This window comes from Equus quagga, chromosome 7 (genome assembly GCF_021613505.1).
Source record: "Equus quagga isolate Etosha38 chromosome 7, UCLA_HA_Equagga_1.0, whole genome shotgun sequence".
In the NCBI taxonomy this organism is placed as follows: Eukaryota; Metazoa; Chordata; class Mammalia; order Perissodactyla; family Equidae; genus Equus; species Equus quagga.
Window position 1 is genome coordinate 14,430,815 of NC_060273.1, and position 19,528 is coordinate 14,450,342.

Sequence of the window (19,528 nt, forward strand, 5' to 3'; positions counted from 1 at the left end):
AGCAGAAAGCAATGACTCCAGTGGGCGTGGAGAAAAGGGTGGGCTCCCGCCGAGGGAAAGCTCGCTGGATGCCAGTGGTTGTTTGGTTTCGTGGGGCGCAGGTGTTCATTAAATAGTCCCCAGGCTGTGGGAGGTGGGCATTCCCAGCCCAGAGGGGAGTATAAAAACTGGCGCCCCTCCCTGCAATTCGAAATGGCCAAGAGCACTGTGAAAAAACGCTCATCCTCAGCAGGAATCAAAGAAACACTAATTAAATCCAGTACCAGCGACGAATGTTATTGCTTTTGTCATCTTCTCATAGATCAGGGTGGAAACTGGTATCACCATCTTGAAAGCATTTTGACAATAAATATATTAAACATATCAGCGTTTTGTTCCCATCACTGTCGCTGGTCCTGTGTCCTTCGCCAAGTCAAACCCAGCCTTAGAGGTTATGAGAGAGAATGGGCTGAAATTTATTATAGTTAAAAAGTAGCTATATATTTTTAACTACACAAGTGATACTTGGACATATAATCATTAGAAAAAATCAAACATTACAGATAAAACGAAAATCCCCCCCTTGGGACCACCACTCCACCTCTGAGATCCTCAATTTTGTCAGTTTTCTGTATCTTTCCAGACCCTTTATTCCGTATTTACAGATATATGTGTCTATAGAAATATAAAGCATAATTCTGTGGGGGAGATTTTGGATTATATAAACCATAGAATAATTTTTGCATTTTTCTGCAACTTGCTTTTAGCGCTCAACATTATGCCTCAGCCATGTTTCGAATCTGTACATAAAGGCTGCATAGCGTCCCAATGAGCAAATGCACCCTAGTTTATTTACCTGGCCGTTTATTAGAGGGCAATGGTTCTCAACCTGGTTTACCCCCATCTCCCCATGCCATTGACAATGGAAGATGTTCACATTTGGAACACATTGCTTAGAGGTGCAAAGTTAGATGTAATGGCTTGGGACCCTCTGTCCTCAATCTGTCCCTACCCTTCCCTCTTGGCAATGCATATTGGAATATAAGTGAAGAGGAGCTGTTGCTATTATTGGGGTAATCTTGAGCTCAGTCTTAAAAAAAATGAGTAAATCACTGTCAGACCTTCCAGTTTAAATATTATTACTACTAAACATCTTGCAGAAGCCTGCCTGGTCTTTTTGTGCCATCCTCTCATCTTCTGGCGCCTGTCAGACAGTGCTTTGCTGCCATTCATAGGGTTTTTATGGCCAATTTTTGCAGAAGTGGATGGCCAGTTCCTTCTTCCTAGTCTGTCTAGTCTGGAAGCTCTGCTGAAACCTGTCCACCATGGGGAACCCTGCTGGTATTTGAAATACCGGTGGCATAGCTTTCAGCAACACAGCAACACACAGTGTCTATAGTATGACAATTGACAGATGGGTGGTGTGATTCCCTGATGGGGAAACAAAGCTGGGCTAGGGTGGTGAGAGCGCCAAATCGTAACCACTAGATGCCCAGGGCTGGCCATACGCTTCCTTAGTCCCATTTCATTGGAGACAAGGAAAAACCTCTCCTCCCTCCATGGAATTGAAGGCTACCTGAACTCATAGCCACTTGGCCATTCTGGTTTGGGACTCTAGGCCCCTCTGTATAGGAAAACAGTTTTCCAAGTGGCCCATTGAAGTCTGTGAGAGTGAGTCTGGGGAAGGAAAGAGTGAGGGGCGATTTCTGCTTATGGGGTCTGCCAAGCGAGAGAGAGGAGAGGGTGTGCTCCAGGCACAGGGCGTGGCCGCCACTGAGGAACTTCTCAGGACCCAACCCACCCTAGCACGTGTGCCAAGCCGCAACGGGGAGCGCAGTCTGTGCCGCTGGGAGTTGGGGTCCAAGGAGACAAGAGCCGACTGAGCAGGTCCCACGTGGGCAGAGCGCCCAGGCCTCACCCATTGCGGAAGATGCCTGCACGGGAGCTCTGTCCTGGGGAGCAGGCAGATGCCTCGATGCCAGGTTTCAGCAGAGGTGCGGACCTGGTCCCCACAGTGGGATGGACAGCTCAGGACCACCTGTGCGGCATCAGTGATATCAACAAGAGCCAGAGGACCCGGGCTGCGCATGCGGGTCAACAGGTTTCTTTCTTTGAGGAGATGATAAACCAGAATGAACATCCCTCAGGGATCACCGAGCATTACAGAAGGAAGGAAGGATCTGTGGCAACAAGGACATTCGTGAGTACTCAGGGTGGGGGGCAACGTCAACCAATTTGAATACTAAATGGACAGAGTCCGCTCCTTGTCCCAGCTGATGGAGCAGGACACACAATTACCGTAATAAGGAGAGCCCACAATCATTGAGCGTCTACTCCGTGCTGGCCACCGTAGAGCACTTTCTGAGGAGCATCTTATTCCGTCCTTTTGCTGCTCCCATTAGCATTCCCAAACGGAAGCTTGGAGAGGTGAAGTAGCTCGCCAAGGTCACAGCTTGCAAGTGGCCCGGCTGGGCTTTGAGCCGTGACTCTGACCCCAAGCCCACACTCCTCATCCCCAGGCTCAGCAGAGCCGCTGTTGTGGGGTTGTTGAGAGGAACGAGAGAGCTTCCACGGCTAAGGTCCCTGACGCTCAGTAGGTGTCAGGTAGAAGGGCTGTGCGGGCAAACCTGGGTAGCAAGAGAAAGCCCTGGAATCTTCCAACATAGTGTGTTTATAAGAATTGGGAGAGGAAGGCACGGCTCCCTTGAGAGAACTCCCCAGATGGATGCTGGGCTGTTGGCTGGGAAATTTGCTTCAAAATAGCAGAGTTCTGACTTCTCTGTTTTTTAAAAACCTATTATTATTATCCTTCAAATTGAGCAAACCCCTTAGCTATGCCCCACGAATTTATTTTGACATTTGATACATCTCGTGATTCTCTTTGCAGCTGTATGGAGAGCATCCGACTTAAGAGCTGGAGCTGGAGAAAAATACTCCCTCCGAGGACTTGTGGTCTTGCCCTTCTCTGGGAAGACTGCCCCCAGGCTGTGGCCGGCCTTCCGCGTTTTCCACCATCTCCCCAGTTTGAAATTTAGCTTTGGTTCCTTGATGCCTTCTTGTAACAGAGATATTTTGTTGTGTCTTCAACACGGCTGCCATTAGCTCTCTTTTGATAAGATGGCACCTCCATTCCTTTTGGGAAGCCATCTCTCCGCAGCTCTCAGCCCTGAGAGCAATCAGGCTCTTCCATCCTCCTGGCCACAGTGATTCGTTAAGGGTTGGCCAAGAAACGCCCTACAGCCAGTGAGACTAGAGGAGTTGATTGCTAGGGCTTCTGGGAAAGAGACACCCTTCCTCTTGAAGGGTGTAAGATCTAGAATCACACTGGTCATTTTTCTTCCCTAAGAGGACAGACTGAAGCTTCAGGATCAAACCAACACCATGGAGGCAGAGCAGGGAGACAAATGTCTTTGGTAATATCGTTTAAGCTCCTGGATCAAGCTGAACCTGAAGCTAGAATACCTCTGGACTTTTCAGATCTATCAGTAAATAAAACTTATTTTGTGTTCAAGGCAGTTTGGTTTGGGTTTTTTGTCCCCAGCAATCAAAACAGTCTCAGTGATGCATTTGCCTCCAGAATTCCCCTGAGGGCTGCCAAGGGAGTGGAAGGAACGTGCACCTGTTCTTTGGAGGCTCAATTTGAAAGTGGGGACCAATGTGTTGGCAAAGCGCAGGTGAAGAGGAGCTCTCCTACACTGCACGTAGGAGGGTAAATGAGCACAGACTTTGGGAGGGCCATCTGAATACTCTGTATGTGTTCATCTGGGTCCCTGAGAAGCAGGTCCCAAGATGAATTAAGTGTGCAAGGATTTTATTAGAGGAAATGTCTGTGGGAAAGAAAATGGGGAGGGGGTCCAGGGAAGGCTGGTAGAGGCGGCAGTCTGTGATGCAAGTCCAACCCCCAGTGAAGGAGAGAGGGTGGAGGCTCCTAGAGTGCCCTGCAGTCCAGGGCAGGTTCAGCCAGGCCATTGGGACGCCCCTGGGCCAAAAAGTCCACCAGCCAGGGACTCCTGCGTCTCCCAGGAACAGGGCTGCCTCCGGACCCTGCCCCACCCAGTCATCGCCTGGGGGCAGCCTATGGGAGGTAAGGCCTCCGAGCAAACTCAGAGAAGGATTCCAACCACAAAAACCCGCAGTCAATTACGTCCCTGGTGGGAGCAGGTCCTCGAGGTGCATTCTTGTGGCCATCACAGTCTCCATGCCCGGAATCCACTCTTAGAAGGTCAGTAGTAGTTAACTCTGCCTGGTGGGAGACACACACACACTTTTCTCTCTCTCTGTTTTTGTAGTCCACATGCGTATGTTTATAATGAAAAGAAACTCCACTTTTAAAATGTGCATGCCCTGTGAACTAGCAATTCCCCTTCTAGGAATATAATCCCAAGAAAATAATTGTGCACAGAGATGCTCATCACTGTGTTATTTGTAAGAGTGAAAAATTAGATGCAATCTAAAAGACTAACAGTAGAAGAATGGTTAAATACGTTTGATCCATCTGCACAGTGGGCTCCTACGCTTCATTTGCGACGATTGTATGGGTGGTATGTATTTATTGTCATGAGCACCAGCCTGCTTATCTGTCTGTCTATGTATCTCTCCATCCACCCATCTATCTGTCCTCTACATCTCTCTAAAAAAATCTCTGTTTTGTCTCCATCCACTCCTCCATGCCTGCATCCATCCATTCACCTACGCATCGAAGCATCCATGCAGCCATGTGCTCATCATTTATCACTGATCTATCAGCTATCATCTATTCTCATTCTCTCTCTCTCTCAGATTATTCCCAGGTTTGTTGCCTGGCTGCCCCGCCCACAGCATCTCAGCAGCAACGATCTAGAAAAGATGGGAGATTCTGTGGGCTGTCGGAGACTGGCACAGTGACACCCAGATATGATGACAGGAGACAAAAATACCAGAGGTAGATGCAGCCCACGTGACCCTGGATCGTCACGAAAAGACTAATCCTCTTGCGAATCATCTGTTGAAGGAAGCGGGGAAATGTATAACGCCATTTAGAAAGACTGCCATCCAAAGTGGAAAAAATAGAGAGAGTTGTGATGCTTGAAGAACGAGTTTTCGTTTTCTGGGAAAATCACCTATGCAGAACTCCTCATTTCCCAAAGCTGTCTGATAAATCACAGTCAGAGCTGGAAGGGACTGTATCTCTATTTTACAAAGGAGAAAACTGAGACTCAGAGACGCTAAGCCACTTCCATGAAGTCACACAGTAAAAATGGCAGTGGTGGGATTTGAACCCATGTCTTTTTGATTCCAGATGTGGTGACATGGAGCTGCACCGCCCACTTCAGGGAAGAGGACAGAGGGCTTCCAGCTGTCGGCTCCTTCAAGGTCAGCCTCAGCTGCAGAGAGCTGCCTTAACTGAGGTCACATCCTTTCCGGGGAAGCCCACAGCAGTGACCGAGTGAAGCACGGGTCTCAAGCCTGGCCATCTCGGCCCTGTGTGGTCCACTCTGACGGCCACTATGTGCTGAGGATCTGCCTGCCAGGTTGGCTGCTAATTCATCAGGCCGTGTCTCAGTTCCAGCCCTTCCTCTGCCTTCCCTTCACAGGTATGATCCCTAATACACATCTTCTACTCCACCTCTGTCTCAGCAACTGCTTCCGGAGAGCCTAATGTAGACCCACCAACACCGGGAGCGGTCTGAGAAAGCAGGCGACAAGATGGGGCTCAGGTGCCAGATTGTGTCCCCCTAGGCTGGCCATCAGTGGTGGAGGGTGGCGCACAGATGGCCCCTGGCACAGGGTGGTGTCCGACTGTTCACAGCTTCATGGGGTGAAGGGGGAAGGTGACCGGTAAGGGAACGCACCAGTCCCCATGAGCATAATGGGGAGATTGGATGGCTACTGCCACATGGCTCTGATGCTCTACAGAAAGATAATAGACTGCGGAGGACAAGTGACCAGCACCTGCTCCAGGACTGAAAGCCAAAGGGCCTCTTTGGTTGCAGACAGGGAAGTTCTCATCTCTTGTGGCGGGAGGGCAGACCCAGCCTGGGACTCGGTGATGGAACTTCAGAGGCGGTTCAGCTCCCAACCAAGGCAGCGTGTTAGGCGACGGTCAGGGCCCTGGATGGGACCCTGACACATGGGATGAGGTCGTCTGAGTGGCGCCCCCAAAGGTGTTTCCACATTTTGGGTTACCATGAATCATGCTGCTATGACCACCACGTTTGAATACCTGTTTTCAATTCTCTTGGATATACACCTAGGAACGAAACTGCTAGGTCATATGGTTATTCTGTGTTTAACCTTTTGAGAAAGCACCAAACCGTTTTCCAGGATGGCGTCACCATTTTACACTCCCATCAGCAATGTATGAGTTTGGTGATATTTTTGTTTTCCTTCGGGAGCCAGCCTCCCCTGGGGCCCGTGTGGTTCAGATGACATTGACTCCCGCCCCCCTCTGCCCCAGTGATGACATCCCAGCAGGGTCTGGCCCGCCAGCACACGCCAAGGTGATTGCTCAGGAACAGGCACGTGCCTGAGCCAGGCCACCGAGACTCAACTCTGAACCTGGAACAACCCCTGGACTTTCCTCACTCGGACCAATAAATCCACCACCCCTTTTTATTTCTTAATCCAGTTCGAGTTGGGTGTCCTGTCCCTTGTGACCAACTGACCACTCTGTATCATTAAGATTTGCTGGTTTAAAATCTCTGTCTGCGCGATTCCTCTCCTTTGTGTGTTTTACGTTTATTGTGTCAACGTGATGGTACAGCTACCAGAGGACGCTGGAGTGGGGCTCGCTCCCAGGGGGCAAGACCGGATCAGTGAATGGTCAGCGAGGCGATCTTGCAGACAAACGGGAACTTTCGGCCGCAGGAGTTATCGTTCCATGACCGCGGAGCTGCGGTGGGAAAAAGCAGAGAGTCTGGGTGAAGGCCCACTCCCCACAGTAGAAGTAGCCCCGCCACCCCGCTGGAGTAAAAGCTCTCTCCAGGAGGCCTCACGTCTACACTGGCAACCCTTTCTTGCTGATGCTTGAGGAGGCTGCTGTCCAGCCTTCCTCTCTCCTAAGGCTGGTCTGGACTTGCCAGCGTGGAGGGGCAGGACAAACCTCACCCAGCGGCTTGGCCCAGCTCTGGCTACCGGGCTCCGGGATGGCTCCCAGGACAGCACGTTGCTGTTCCATACCTCCCTCCCCTAATCAGGAAAAGAAAAAGGAGCAAAGAGGGAACAGCAGTTGAGTGACTGGATCTAGAGTTCCAGAGATCTAGGTTTGAAACCCAGCTCCACTACTTGCTTGCTGTGTAACCTCGACCAAGTCACTTAACTTCTCTGAGCCTCAGTTTCCTCATCTGCAAAATGGCAATATTAATAGGTTTTACTTTTCCGGATTGGTGTGAGCAATGTCGATGTCGTTAACGATGATAGTGGCGATGGCTAACACCACGCACAAACCACGGCAGCCACGTTATCTTCTTTTCCCTTCACAGCATCCCTATGAGTTAAGGTCCCTTAGCCCCATTTTGCAGATGAAGAATCTGAGGCACCAAGAGGTTAAGGCATTTACTCCCGGCTATGCAATTAATAAGGGGTGGCGCTGGGGTTCAGAAAAGGGCATCCAGCTCCAGGGTCCATGTTCTCATCACCGTGTCTATCAACTGTACCTCCTTTAATCCTCAGATCAGCCCTGTGGGTGGAAACTATTATTAACTCCATTTTACGGGAGAGGAAACGGAATCTCAGAGAGAAGAAGTAATTTCCTGCAAGGCCACAGAGCTAGAAAGCAACAGGGCCGGGCACGGAGCCCAGGTCTTCTCACTGCTGACACCAGGGGGCTTCCTCAAGCTTATCTTGGTTCCAGTACTCAGGAGCTGAGCCACCTTTAGTGCGCTGGTGGGCTGACACAGAAGGACCATCCTTTGCCTGCTCTCTATACAAATCTTTTTTTCCCCCACGCTTCCATCTCTAACATCTTTTCATCCAAATCATAGTCTGCATGTCAACAACGCACCGTTCACTACTGTTTAAAACGCATCCATCATGGAGAACGGCCCCGCCCCTAATGCCCCCAGTGACCTCTGGTCGCTTTCCAAGGTGCTGAATAATCCCCCCCGTCTCCCGCATCCGTGGGGCCTCCCCAGCCGCCCTGCAAGAGCCCTGGGCTCAGGGGCACCCACCGCTGGTGGGCCGGTACCATATCTGCACGCAGTCCTCCTCTTCTGGCTCTGCGTAGACGCCGTCATCCGGCTGGCTCCCATCCCAGTAGCTGTAGTCATGGGACGAGCCGTCGGTCCATTCAAACTGCCCTTCCTGGAGCGGGGGGGGGGGGGGGGGTCCATCCCGAGGCAAGGAAGCAAACCGAGGAGAGAAAGAGTGGGCACCTGAGCCAGCTCCGGCCCCGGGATCACATTCTAACACCTCCGTGTCCCACAGGGCGGAAGTCCTCACTTTTAATCTGACATCCTGCTGTTAGTACTCCCTTCACGAGCTGTATCAGTGGAAGGCTTGTTAGTGCCCTGACAGGTGCCTCACTCATGTTATCCTCACCTTCCTGCACAGCCGGCATCATCACAGCTCTTTTACAGATGAGAAAACAGACTCAGAGCTGTCTACCCAAACTCACATGGCGAATAAGGCATTAGTGCCGGGATTTGAACCCAGGTCTCTTCGACTCCAGTACCCAAGACCCTGACTACTCCACTTTCTGTTTTTAAATTTACCAGTGGATGGGAGGAAGCCTCCATCTCTCTTCTCTTTGTCCAAATTGTATGTATTTTTCTCGCCCAATGTGGAACTACTCTAATTGCAGGAAGAGTCCTGTTGGGAATTTGATTGGTTTTGCAATAAACGTGCAAATTAACTGGGGGAAAGAACCACATCTCTGCCACGTCCTGGAACAAAAATCATTTCTCCGTTTATTCAAGGTTCTAGAAAAGTCTTCCCAAAGCACCGATGATGATGGAGGCCACGTCATAAGTTGGACACGGCATGTTACTTCTGAGAGAGAGTTTGAGATTCCAGTTCCACCCACTTCCTGGCTCTGCAATCTGGGCAAGTGACTTAACCTCTCTGAGCCTCAGTTTCCACATCTATAAAATGGAGCTCACGTGTCCCTCAGAGGGTTATTGTGAGGATTGAACAAATTAAAGCACAAAGAGGGACTGAGCTCGTACAAGGTGCCTGGTCCGGAAGAGAAAAAAACAAGCCCTTTTCTTGTACTGTATTGTTTATTCTTACTATTCTTAGGTCTTGTAATACGAGTTCCTTAACTTCTAATTAAGTGTATTCATAACCCAACTTTAACGTTGCTGTTATAAATGGACATTTTTGGGTTTTTTTTCATTGCGACTTCTGTATGGGTTCTTCCCAGATGAATTCTACTGATTTAAAAAATACATCTGTGCTGCATCTGGCCACTACTGTTATTTCCGCTACATTGACGGCAGCTTCCATCACCCTTCACGAGCGCTTACAGCGCGCTGGACACGAGGCGAAGCCCTTTAGATGCATTAGCCCATTTACTTTTTACCGTGAGGTACTATTATTATCATCACCCCCATTTTACAGCTGAGGAAACTGATGCTCAGAGAGGAAAAAAAAAATCCCCCGAAGTCGCCTACCAGCCAGTAAGTGGCAGACCAGGCGCAGGAGCTGGAACTGGAACCCTGTTCCCTGTAGTGCTCTGAGTAGAGCGAGAGGCACACATGCAAAATAGAGACTCAGCGTTCAGCTTGCCCCGGGAAAGTCTGGGGACCAAATGTGCAGGTGGGGCTGCTGTGACAATGCCAGCATAAGACCTGGCCCAACCCACCCTCTTCAGCCTTATTCTCCACCATTTTCCACCCACCCTGCCACACTCTGCATCCCAGACACATTGGTTTTTAGTGTCCTTGAATGTGCCATGGTGTCTCCCACCTCAGGACCTTTGCTCGTGCTGTTCCCTCTACCTGGAATGGTCTTCCTCTGGCTGACTCCTATTTATCCATTAGACACCAGCTTAAATGTCTCTCACTCAGGGAGTCGAGGCAGCCACGGGAGTGCGCTGCTCCGAGCTCCTTCAGGAGGACCAGCTGAAGGGACCATAGTTGGCTGACAGCCTCAGATCCTGGCGTCTTTGGTTCCCCACCTCATTTGTAGCGAGAACATGCTTCTGCCCCATTGGATCCACCACCATGTTCCCGGTGAGACATTTCCTCCTCCATCCAGGCTGTGGCCAGCCGGTGACTTAGCATGTCAGGGGTCCTAGTGGTGGTCCATTCCTGACCAGTAGGCATCCTTTCCTGAATGACCCCATTCCGCTAATGAGCATCCTTTGCCTGGTGGCTCCCCACTGGCCTCGCCTAGACTTTCTCAGAACCGTGCTGTGATCGGAGGCTCTCCCCACCCCGTCCTCCGCCCCCCGCTCCTTTCACAGGTCTCAGACCCACATCGTTGTCTGAAGGCCTGCCCTGCCTCCTTACGCCCCCTCCTCTTTTTTCCTTCACAGATGTTTCCCCTCAAAACCCCCTTGCACATCTAATCACGTTTTTGTGCCTGCTTTTTGGGGAACCCAAACCCCAGCAGAGGCCTTCCCTGACCACACTCTACGCTCCCATCATATCCTCTTTCACAACATGGACCTTATTCTAACTGGAACATCCTGATGTCTGATTTCTCTCTGCGTGCTGAGCACACAGCAGTGACCTGGCACACAGGTCCCCACGTGAAAGGTTGGCTAAATCAAAATGGGATCTTGGTTGGAGCTTCCGAGAGGCCTAATGGCCATTCTTCCTCACCTGCCTGTGATCGTGGAGCCCTATCCAGATGTCGGCCGGGATGCCAGGCACACAGCTGTTCACGAGGTCGTACACAAAGACATTCTCCTCCCAGCTACGAAGGCAAGAAACAGTAGCACGTTACTCGTTGCCTCTTTTCATAGGATAGAGTTGAAAACTGCAAACAATCTTCATTAGCCCTCCTGGACCAAAGTAAACAGAAGAAGTGATCCAATCTTGCTTTTCCCTTCTTTCTCTTTTTTATTTAGGTCACCCAGATGTGGCGGTCCTCCCACAGCCACCCCTGGATTCGATTGACACCAGCTCAGAGCAGGTCTCAGCACTGCTGCTCATCCTAAAAATTTAAATCCACCTCAAAAACACTAGCCGACAAGGCGGATGCTGTTGAAGATATCACGGAGAGACAAAGAAAGGAGTTTACACCGCATCGCGCACATCCAATAACAATGAAAATCTCCACGCAACATTTTTGTTCTCTCTCAAACCCTCCTTACATATCTTCTTCTCTCCTAGTCTCTTCTCACATCCTATTTCCAAAATCTTTTGGTTTTTTTTCTGGAAAATTCAGCTCTAAGCCTGAACTTGCATCGCTCACTCAGCCAAACCAAAGCCCCTGTAGCTGAGTCCACGTTCCTTAGAAGGTCTTAGTCTGTTCAGGCTGCCGTCACACACCACAGCCTGGGTGGCTCATAAGGAACCGAAATCTATTCCTCACAGTTATGGAGGCTGGAAGTCCAAGATCAACGTGCCAGCAGGGTCAGGTGAGGGCCCGCTTTCAGCTCATAGACTTCTCGTTGCATCCTCACAAGGCGGAAGTGGGCTGGGGAGCTCTGTGGGGCCTCTTTCATAAGCACACTCATCCCATTTATGGGGGCCCCATTCAAACCACGGCAGGAGACATCAGCGTCTTCTGGGGGGATTCTCACCTCCTTTTTCAAAGAGCTTATAAAATAATTCATCCAACAAAAAAAATCAGCGGAGGACCCTGGAGGCAGTCTGTTGCCCAACACAGCAAAGAAATAGAGATGGATGGATGGACGGAGAGACAGACAGAGATTTTCACCAGGCCATTAAAATGTTTCCTGAGCTCTGATTTCACGCCAGGTACCGTGCTGAGCGTGAAGTCATGTCATCCTCACATCAGACAGGCACCGGGGCAGACGCAACTGGTTGTCTACCCTACAGCCCTTTGCCTGTTGCATATGTTAGAATTTAGGAAAGCCAGATTTCAGTTTCCCAGCCTCCTTTGGAGCTAACACTGGCTAGAAGACCCAGTTCAGCCAGTTAGACAGAAGGGGAAGTTTGTAGGGGGCATGGTGGAAATGTTCCCCTCCCTAATAACAGGACAGAGCTGTGAGGGCCAGGCCCAGTGTCTTCCACTGTCTTTCCTCCTCAGGTTGTAGTTGCGTGAGGATGTGAAACTGGGGGCTGCTGCATGGGAGACCCCAGAGGAAGACAACGGCTCACCCGGTGCCCTGGTATTGGCGAGCCTGGAAAATGTCATTTGCAGAGGCTGGAAGGGTGGGTGAGGGATGCGAGAGCAAAGGGACAAATGACAGACACGCTTCACTCATGCAGTTCATGGACCCAGAGGGACAACCCCACTGGAAAGAGATTCCCATTTGTGGCTTCCACTTGGCACTAAGAAACAAACCTTAGTGTGTTGACGATGTCGTTATAAATAACAATCAGCCTGAGACCTAACACTGAACCAATAATTCACTCCAAAACAGGACTATGCTGAGGTACCATGTATGTTGCAACAAAAAGTATCCGCTCCCACTGGCTTCTTCTAAATGGCCACTTTCTAAAGGCCGCCACCCCGTCTAAAATGCCCACCCTTAGATACCTTTTGGCTTGAGGCATTGGGAGCAAATCAAAGCACACATATTTACTCTCCTTAATTTTGTGTTTGTGGAAGACATGACTAATCCATTCCAAAAGCACTCAGAATTCCGGCACTCAGAATCCTTCTCAACACAGTGCTCCAGGCAGTCACATGCAGAGTTGCTAAACTACGATGGACTAAATGTTTGTGCCCTCCAAAATTCATACGTTGAAATCCTAACCCCCAACGTGATGGTATTAGGAGGCGGGGCCTCTGGGAGGTGATTTGTTTGTGAAGGTACAGCCCTCATGAATGAGATCAGCGCCATGATAAAAGAAATAGCAGAGAGCTGGCTCACCCTGTCCGCCATGTGAGGCTGCAGCATGAAGATGGCCATCTGCAAAGAAGGGAGTGGCCCTCCCCAAGAACTGAACCACACCGGAGCCCTGACCTTGGACTTCCAGCCTCCAGGACTGTGAGAAATAAGTTTCTGTCGTTGATCAGCCACCCAGTCTATGGTATTTTCGTTACAGCAGCCTGAACAGACTAAGACAGATGTTATTGGAGGAAACGGAAAGGAAAGGGGGCAGACGAGGCAAGGCTTGCTTGCCCTCAGAAAGATAACCTGACATGGGAACACTAAGTACGAACTGACTTCCTTGAGATGACTAGAATTATACTTAACAAAAATAGTCACAGCTGCGACTGTTGGGCACTGAGTTAGCCAAGCGCTGTGTGAGAACTTGGATGCATTAGTGCTTCGAAAGCCCCACAGCGTTAAGAGGTCAGTGTGATTACTGCTGTTCCCTAGTTGAGGACTCTTTGGCTCGGAGAGTTTCCGTGACTTGGTCAAGATGGTGCAGGTAGGAAGCGGTACAGCTGGGACCACTCTAGGACTGCCTGACTCTAATGCCCTTCACTGATGCAAACAAGGTCTCCGGTGGGGTCCTTCATTCGGAACATCTTCCGCTCCCATTCCCTAAGCTTCCTGATCCTTCAAGAGCCTGATCCAGGACCAGTGTTTCCAGGAAGGCTTTCATGAGCACCCTCTCTCCAATCCTTGACCACCCGCAACACAAAGTTTCTGTCCTCCAAGGGCTGGGCTGGTTGGTTCTGTTCTCTGTTCCTTGACGTCTGGTCTCCCCAAAATGGGCTGCCAGGACCACACAGATGGACATCATGTTTCATTTCTCTTTGACATCTTCTCCCAAATCCTCACCAGGCTCTACTCAATGGTCATGTTCCGAGTGTGCGTTCCGTCTAACATGAGCGTGGTATGATTCCTGGGGACAAAGTGTGTTTCAGTCCAACAGGTCTTTGAGCTTGGACCTACTCTGCTGAGTAAGCACTGCCACCCCAAAATGCCCCTCTCGTGCACAACTGGGGGTCTCCTACACCACCTGCTGAACGTGCATTTGGGGCAGTCATGTGGGAGAGTGGCCGCCCAGTCATTCTAGCACTGTCGCCATCTTGGTTCAACGGCATCTGCTTGGGAAACTATTTCAATATTTTATTGCATGTTCCCCATATCTAGTCAAAATAACTGGAAAATAGAAAGGCCCACGGCACTACTGCAAGTAATAAGGAGCACAGATCAAATGAACTTAATTCAATTCAGCTGTCTCTCGAAACAAAGATGGGAATTATTCAGCAAGCTGAAAGTATGACAATCTTAAACTTCAATCAGATGCTCCACGGCCATAAGCTGACTGAGTGCTTAATTATGAAGGGAAAGAACAAAATTAAAAATCATGAAGAAATATAAAATTGGATCGTGTCTCAAAGACAAGATATAATTAGAGGTTTCGTAATACTGTCTAGCTTTATAGGAACCGAACCTCATTTACCACAGGGGAATGTGTTGTTCAAATTCAACTTTTCAACATGTTTTCAGGAAAGTATTATATGCAAAGTGGAGAGCTACCTATCTAAGAGAGGGAAGCGGGAGGTTATTGTGAGCGAGGTAAAGAGGGATGTCAGGAGTTGAGAAGAGAGGAAGAAGGCAAATCGAGGCAAAAAAGGACAAGAGTAGGGTCAAGGGTTGCCGGAAACCCCCTGAATTTCCCTCAAATCCTTTCTGATGGCCAGTTAACCAAGGTTTAGCTTACAGGCACTGGGAGGCAGGCTGAACGGTCCTTCCTGTGGACTAGCTAACGGAAAATCCTCATTTGGAATCACTTCTAAATTTACTCTTTATTACACATATCGCATTTCCCTCTCTAGGCTGGGAATGTTTGAGAACTTCTTTTATCCATCTTTGTAAGTGCTAGTCCTGCGCTGTGCTGTGCTCTGTATCACAGTGCATTTGACCTCTGAAGACCAGCTTTCCCCGTCGTGTCAGCCGCCCTCCAAGTAACGGGAGGCACTGATGGAGGGTGGGAGGGAGAGAGCAGCCAGGGGGTTTCTGTGCCTCTCTGCCTTGGGAGTCGCTGGCAGGGGCTGTCTTGCCTCAGTGGCTCGAGCCCCCAGAGGACTGGCCTGCCCTCCAGGGAGGGGTAGAGTCAGCTTCCTGCTTTCGAATCTGTAGGTTGCCTCACTACCGCCTCTTAAAGTTCTTAGCTTCCATCACTTGTGTATGTATTAAAGCCTCTCTGTTTTAAATATTTGTAGTGGTTTCATGACTCCTTTGGAAACGAAGATGAGGACCCCTTCTCTGTTCTTAACAAAATTCAGTGACTCCAAAGCATAGGAACCAACTGTCTTTCTAACTTCAAGCCTCTGAGGTTCCTGAAGAACAGAGGCAAGACTGGGAATTTGTAGTTTGGGTGCCAATGGAACACAGCACCTCTGGCTTCAAGGAACCCACAAATCAGCAAGGACGTCAGGAGAGAAAACAGGTCATTAAACTCTGATGAAGGACGTGCTCTAGGAGAGGCGGGTGAGGAGAGCAATGAGGGTGCCGGGAAGTCAGGGGTGACTTCGGTGAAGAGATGTTGTCAGAGCTGAGTCTTGAAGGCTGAGGAGGTGTCTACCTGGAAGAGAAGATAGGGATGGGAATTCCCAGCAGAGGGAATGGAATGTGCAAACGTATGGAGGAGGAAAAGAGCTGAACCAGACTGGAGAACTTTGAGGTGGTCAGCGTGGCGGGGGCTTAGGAGACATGGAGGAATGGGGAAGGCGGCCTTGATGGACGGGCTATGGCCTTCGACTGCTCAGGTTCAAATCCCAGCTCCATCACTTTATAGCTGTGCAACTTTGAGCCAGTTACTTACCTTCTCGGAGCCTCAGGTTCCCTGTTTGTAAAATGAAGATTCCTGCCTAATACGGTTTGAGGGAGATTTAACATGATGATGTACACAAACGCTTAGCAAATAAATGTCCATTATTATTCCTTACATTATATTCTTTTATGTGTACTATGAGAGCAGATAAAGATGGATCTTCCAGTGTGCTATTTGCTACCCCCACTAAATGCTTTCCCTTCTGCTGTAAAGGGCAACTTCAAAGAGAAAGTGGGCTGGATAAAAGCTAGCACCAATTACCAAAGAGAAACGCCAGTGGGAGATGCCGTTCTCCACTCTGCTTTCCAAGGGGGTGCTTGGTTGGGCTGCGGAGGGACGAGCAGTCCACTCACCTGTGAATGGAGGCCAGCTTGGCGGACTTCCTGCCGATGGAGAACTCAGAACAGTGGAAGTCAGCCTCGGCCCAGGTCTTATTGAGAGGGAAAAATCTATAGCAGTGGCCTTGGAACTCCATCCAGAAGAGTGGGCACAGGGAAGCCCGGGGCAGCTCTGGCACGGCTGGGGACAGAGAGAAAACGGACCGAAAGGAAGGTTGGCAGTGCAAACACTGTCTCTGTAGCTTATGACACCTTTTCCAGAACGAAAATAAAAATGTCCCATTATGAGTGATGCACTTCTATGCCTGAGGTCCCAAAAAATACAGGCTCACCTAAAATTCACAAAATAATAAAAGTAATACACGCTCATTCTAGAACACTTGGAAAATGTTAATCCTTTGGTGCCTTGTTTTGGTCATGCTTGAATACAGTGATTTGTTAAAAATGCAATGGTTATTATATTGTACACTACACACCTGTCCGTATTCTGAGTCCTAGAAATTAGAATATAAGCATTTCCCCCCACATCGTTATAAATTTTTGTGAACATTGTTTTAAACAGCTCTTGAATACTCCACTGAGCAGCCCCCCCCCCAGAGTTTATTTAATCATCCCCCTATTTATGGATAATTAGATTGTTTCCCTTTTTAAAAAACAATTACACACAATTATGCACCATGAACAGCCTTGTGCATAAAGCTTTTCAGCATTTCTGATGATTTTCTGAGGAGAGGTTTATAAAATTTTGACACAATTTGCTCAGTTGCCTCCTGAAAGTGATGCACACTCGCACGGTGATGTCCGAGTGGGCCTAGCTCACAGCGCCCCCGCCAGCGCTGAGCGTTACCACTTTAACGGCAATCTGCAAATTTTATAAGCAAAAAACAGCCTCTTGTTGCAATTTGCTGGTCTGGGCTCTCTGGCAAGGGAGGTCATTTTTCCACGTGTTTATTGACAGACTACAGCCAAGACGATTAATATCTTGAGCCCATCAAACTACTGGGGTCCAGGATTTGTTAATTCTGAAAAGGTACAAAGGAAAAAGCCCGTGTTTGAGCCAATAAACTTCTCCCAGCCTCAGCCCCTCTGAAGGCCTCTTGTGGGTGCTTTTTCTGGAAACCACAACGCAAGATGACTGGTGGAGGAGGAAGGCGTGCTGAGCACCCACCTTGAGCTGGGTTGGGTGGCTCACCCATGAAGGAGGCAGTGGGCAGTGGTGAAATTTATTTAGACAGCGATCAGAAAGGCTGGGTCCCAGCTGCCAGCTCTGCACCTGACATGCTGTGTGACGATGGCACATTGCTTCCCTTCTCGGCTGTCAAACTGGCTGAGCTGGGGGGTCCCTTTTGCAGCCACCCAAGGGTGTGGCCTCTTTGCCCTTCAAGCCACTGTAATAGCTGGCTGAGCTCTTGGATAAGGACATAGTGGACAACAGTTACTGAGCACTGATGATGCGCCAAGCACACACAGGTTAAGTGACTGGCCCAAGGTCATCCTGCTGGTAAGTGGCAGAGCAGGAATTTGAACTCAGGCCTCCGGACACCAAAGTCTTTGATCTCAAAGTCCACTTGATGTCTCATCACGGGAGATCAACAGGGCTGAGAATGGTTAATAGTCCTTAGCACCTACTTCATGAGGTTGCTGGCCGATTGATTGGGCCAAATAAATTCGCAGAGCACGTGGCATATATGGATTGCTCTGTAATCGTATGATTATTAACGATTAGCTCAGGGTTTTATAAACGGGGTTGATGGGCTTCAGGGGTCCAGTGAAACCCCTGAAATTAAATGCAGAATTGAAAGTGTGTGTGTGTGCACGCGCGTGTGTGCATGCACCTCTGTGCATTTTTCTGGGGAAAGAAAGGGAGAGTTCCTTTAATCAAGAGACTTATGCTAAGCAGGCAGTTCCAGGCCACGCTTCCCATCACTGATCAGAGCCATTGGGCATTCCCATTTGATTAGAACCAGGCCTTCCCCATGCCAGGCAGCTGAGCTGGTCAGTCCTGGCTCGTCCCACCCCTCGTGGTCAGTCCCGGCCAGCTGTCTTTCAACGTGCGCTGCTATCCGAAGTGATGCAGAATTTGCTCTCTTAACCCCTCTCTACATGGCAAAGGGAGAGAGCTCTGCTTGCAGAGTTAGGAGGGCTCAGGACCCCTGGCCTGTCCCTGACCCCCTCCGGAGCTCGGTGTCCACCCTTCTCAGTTGAGATCATTGGTCTAGGAGGACAATGCCTCCACGTGGAGAGGGCTGACGGACCCCTTGTAACTCAGAGTGTGGCTGAGCTCTTTGTGGGGACTTTTCAGCACTGCCTGCTACACAGACAGAGTCACCTGAACCTCTTCCTGGGGTCTACTTTTGGAGCACTTCCCCCTTTGCATGGACGAGAAGCGGCGAATCATTTCCATCTCCTTTCCACCCATCATTTGTAACCAGGGACGCTCATTGCTGAGAACTTGGCCATGCTTGTCCCGGAGTTGGCCAGAATAATGGGCCAGGAGGATGGTATTTGCTGGTGCTAAACCACTTTCCCCACGCCCACCCATCCTAAAATTACGTGGCATCCTAAATATTCATATTAGAGATGAAAGTAGGGGGGCCCAACCATCCCGGTTTGTCCGGGACTGTCCCAGTTTTAAAAAATGGAAAGTGCTACATCCCAGACCTCCTCCACTTGGTCACCCTGGAGCAGTGGTTCTCAATCAAGGGCGATTCTGACCCCCAGGGGACAGTGGACAATGCCTGAAGACATTTTTGGTGGTCACAAACGGGGATGGCAGTGCTATTGGCATCCAACGGGTAGAGGCCAGCGATGCTGGTAACCATCCTACAATGAACGGGACAGCCCCCCACAACCAAGAGCTTTCCAACCCCAAATGTCAACAGAGAGCCTGCCTGAGACGGAAGGCAGAACTCCACAAATGTGAAATAACCCCAGAGGTCAGCAACACGAAACATCGCAGCCAATATCCACATTTCTCAGCTTATCCGTATTTTCTTTAACAAAAATTAAGCCACAGGCTACACAACTGATTAGAAGTCAAGTTTGGGTTATTTCTCTAATTTGATTTTAATTTTAAAATGTATTACTCTCATAAACCCAACGCTTAAAGCACTGGCAACGTTGCTAGAACATTGTGTTTAAATTTAATGGTGCAGACCTCACCAAAAAATGCTGCAGAAGGGACGTCTTGCCTTTTCCTCCCCGAGTTCAGGATGAAGCAGACAAACTCTTTGCTCTCTCTCTTTCCCCTGGTGTACCTTTCCCGTAAGCAGAGCTCTTCACGGGTCTCTGCTCCATGAGAGGGTCGCCGTCTCAACTCCTCGCTTCAGATGGCTCTGCCATCATCTCCCTCCCGTGTGGATGCGACACCCAAGCCTCTGCAGGAGGGAGGCTGATCCCCCCCCAGGGCCCCCCAGC

At 49.6% G+C, this 19,528-nt stretch overlaps 1 protein-coding gene across 15 annotated transcripts in view; it reads right to left on the minus strand.

Moving 5' to 3' along the window:
• Positions 1-6,739: 6,739 nt before the first annotated feature.
• Positions 6,740-19,528, minus strand: part of SYT17 (synaptotagmin 17) — a 105,658-nt gene continuing 92,869 nt past the window's right edge. For all 15 annotated transcript variants that reach the window (XM_046668456.1, XM_046668453.1, XM_046668454.1 and 12 more), the window contains 4 exons: positions 16,127-16,292; positions 10,725-10,818; positions 8,127-8,259; positions 6,740-6,850 (listed from right to left, as the gene is read on the minus strand). In XM_046668456.1, coding sequence (XP_046524412.1) covers positions 6,771-6,850; positions 8,127-8,259; positions 10,725-10,818; positions 16,127-16,292 — 473 coding nt within the window. In that variant the 3' untranslated portion in view covers positions 6,740-6,770. The remainder of the gene's footprint in view (positions 6,851-8,126; positions 8,260-10,724; positions 10,819-16,126; positions 16,293-19,528) is intronic.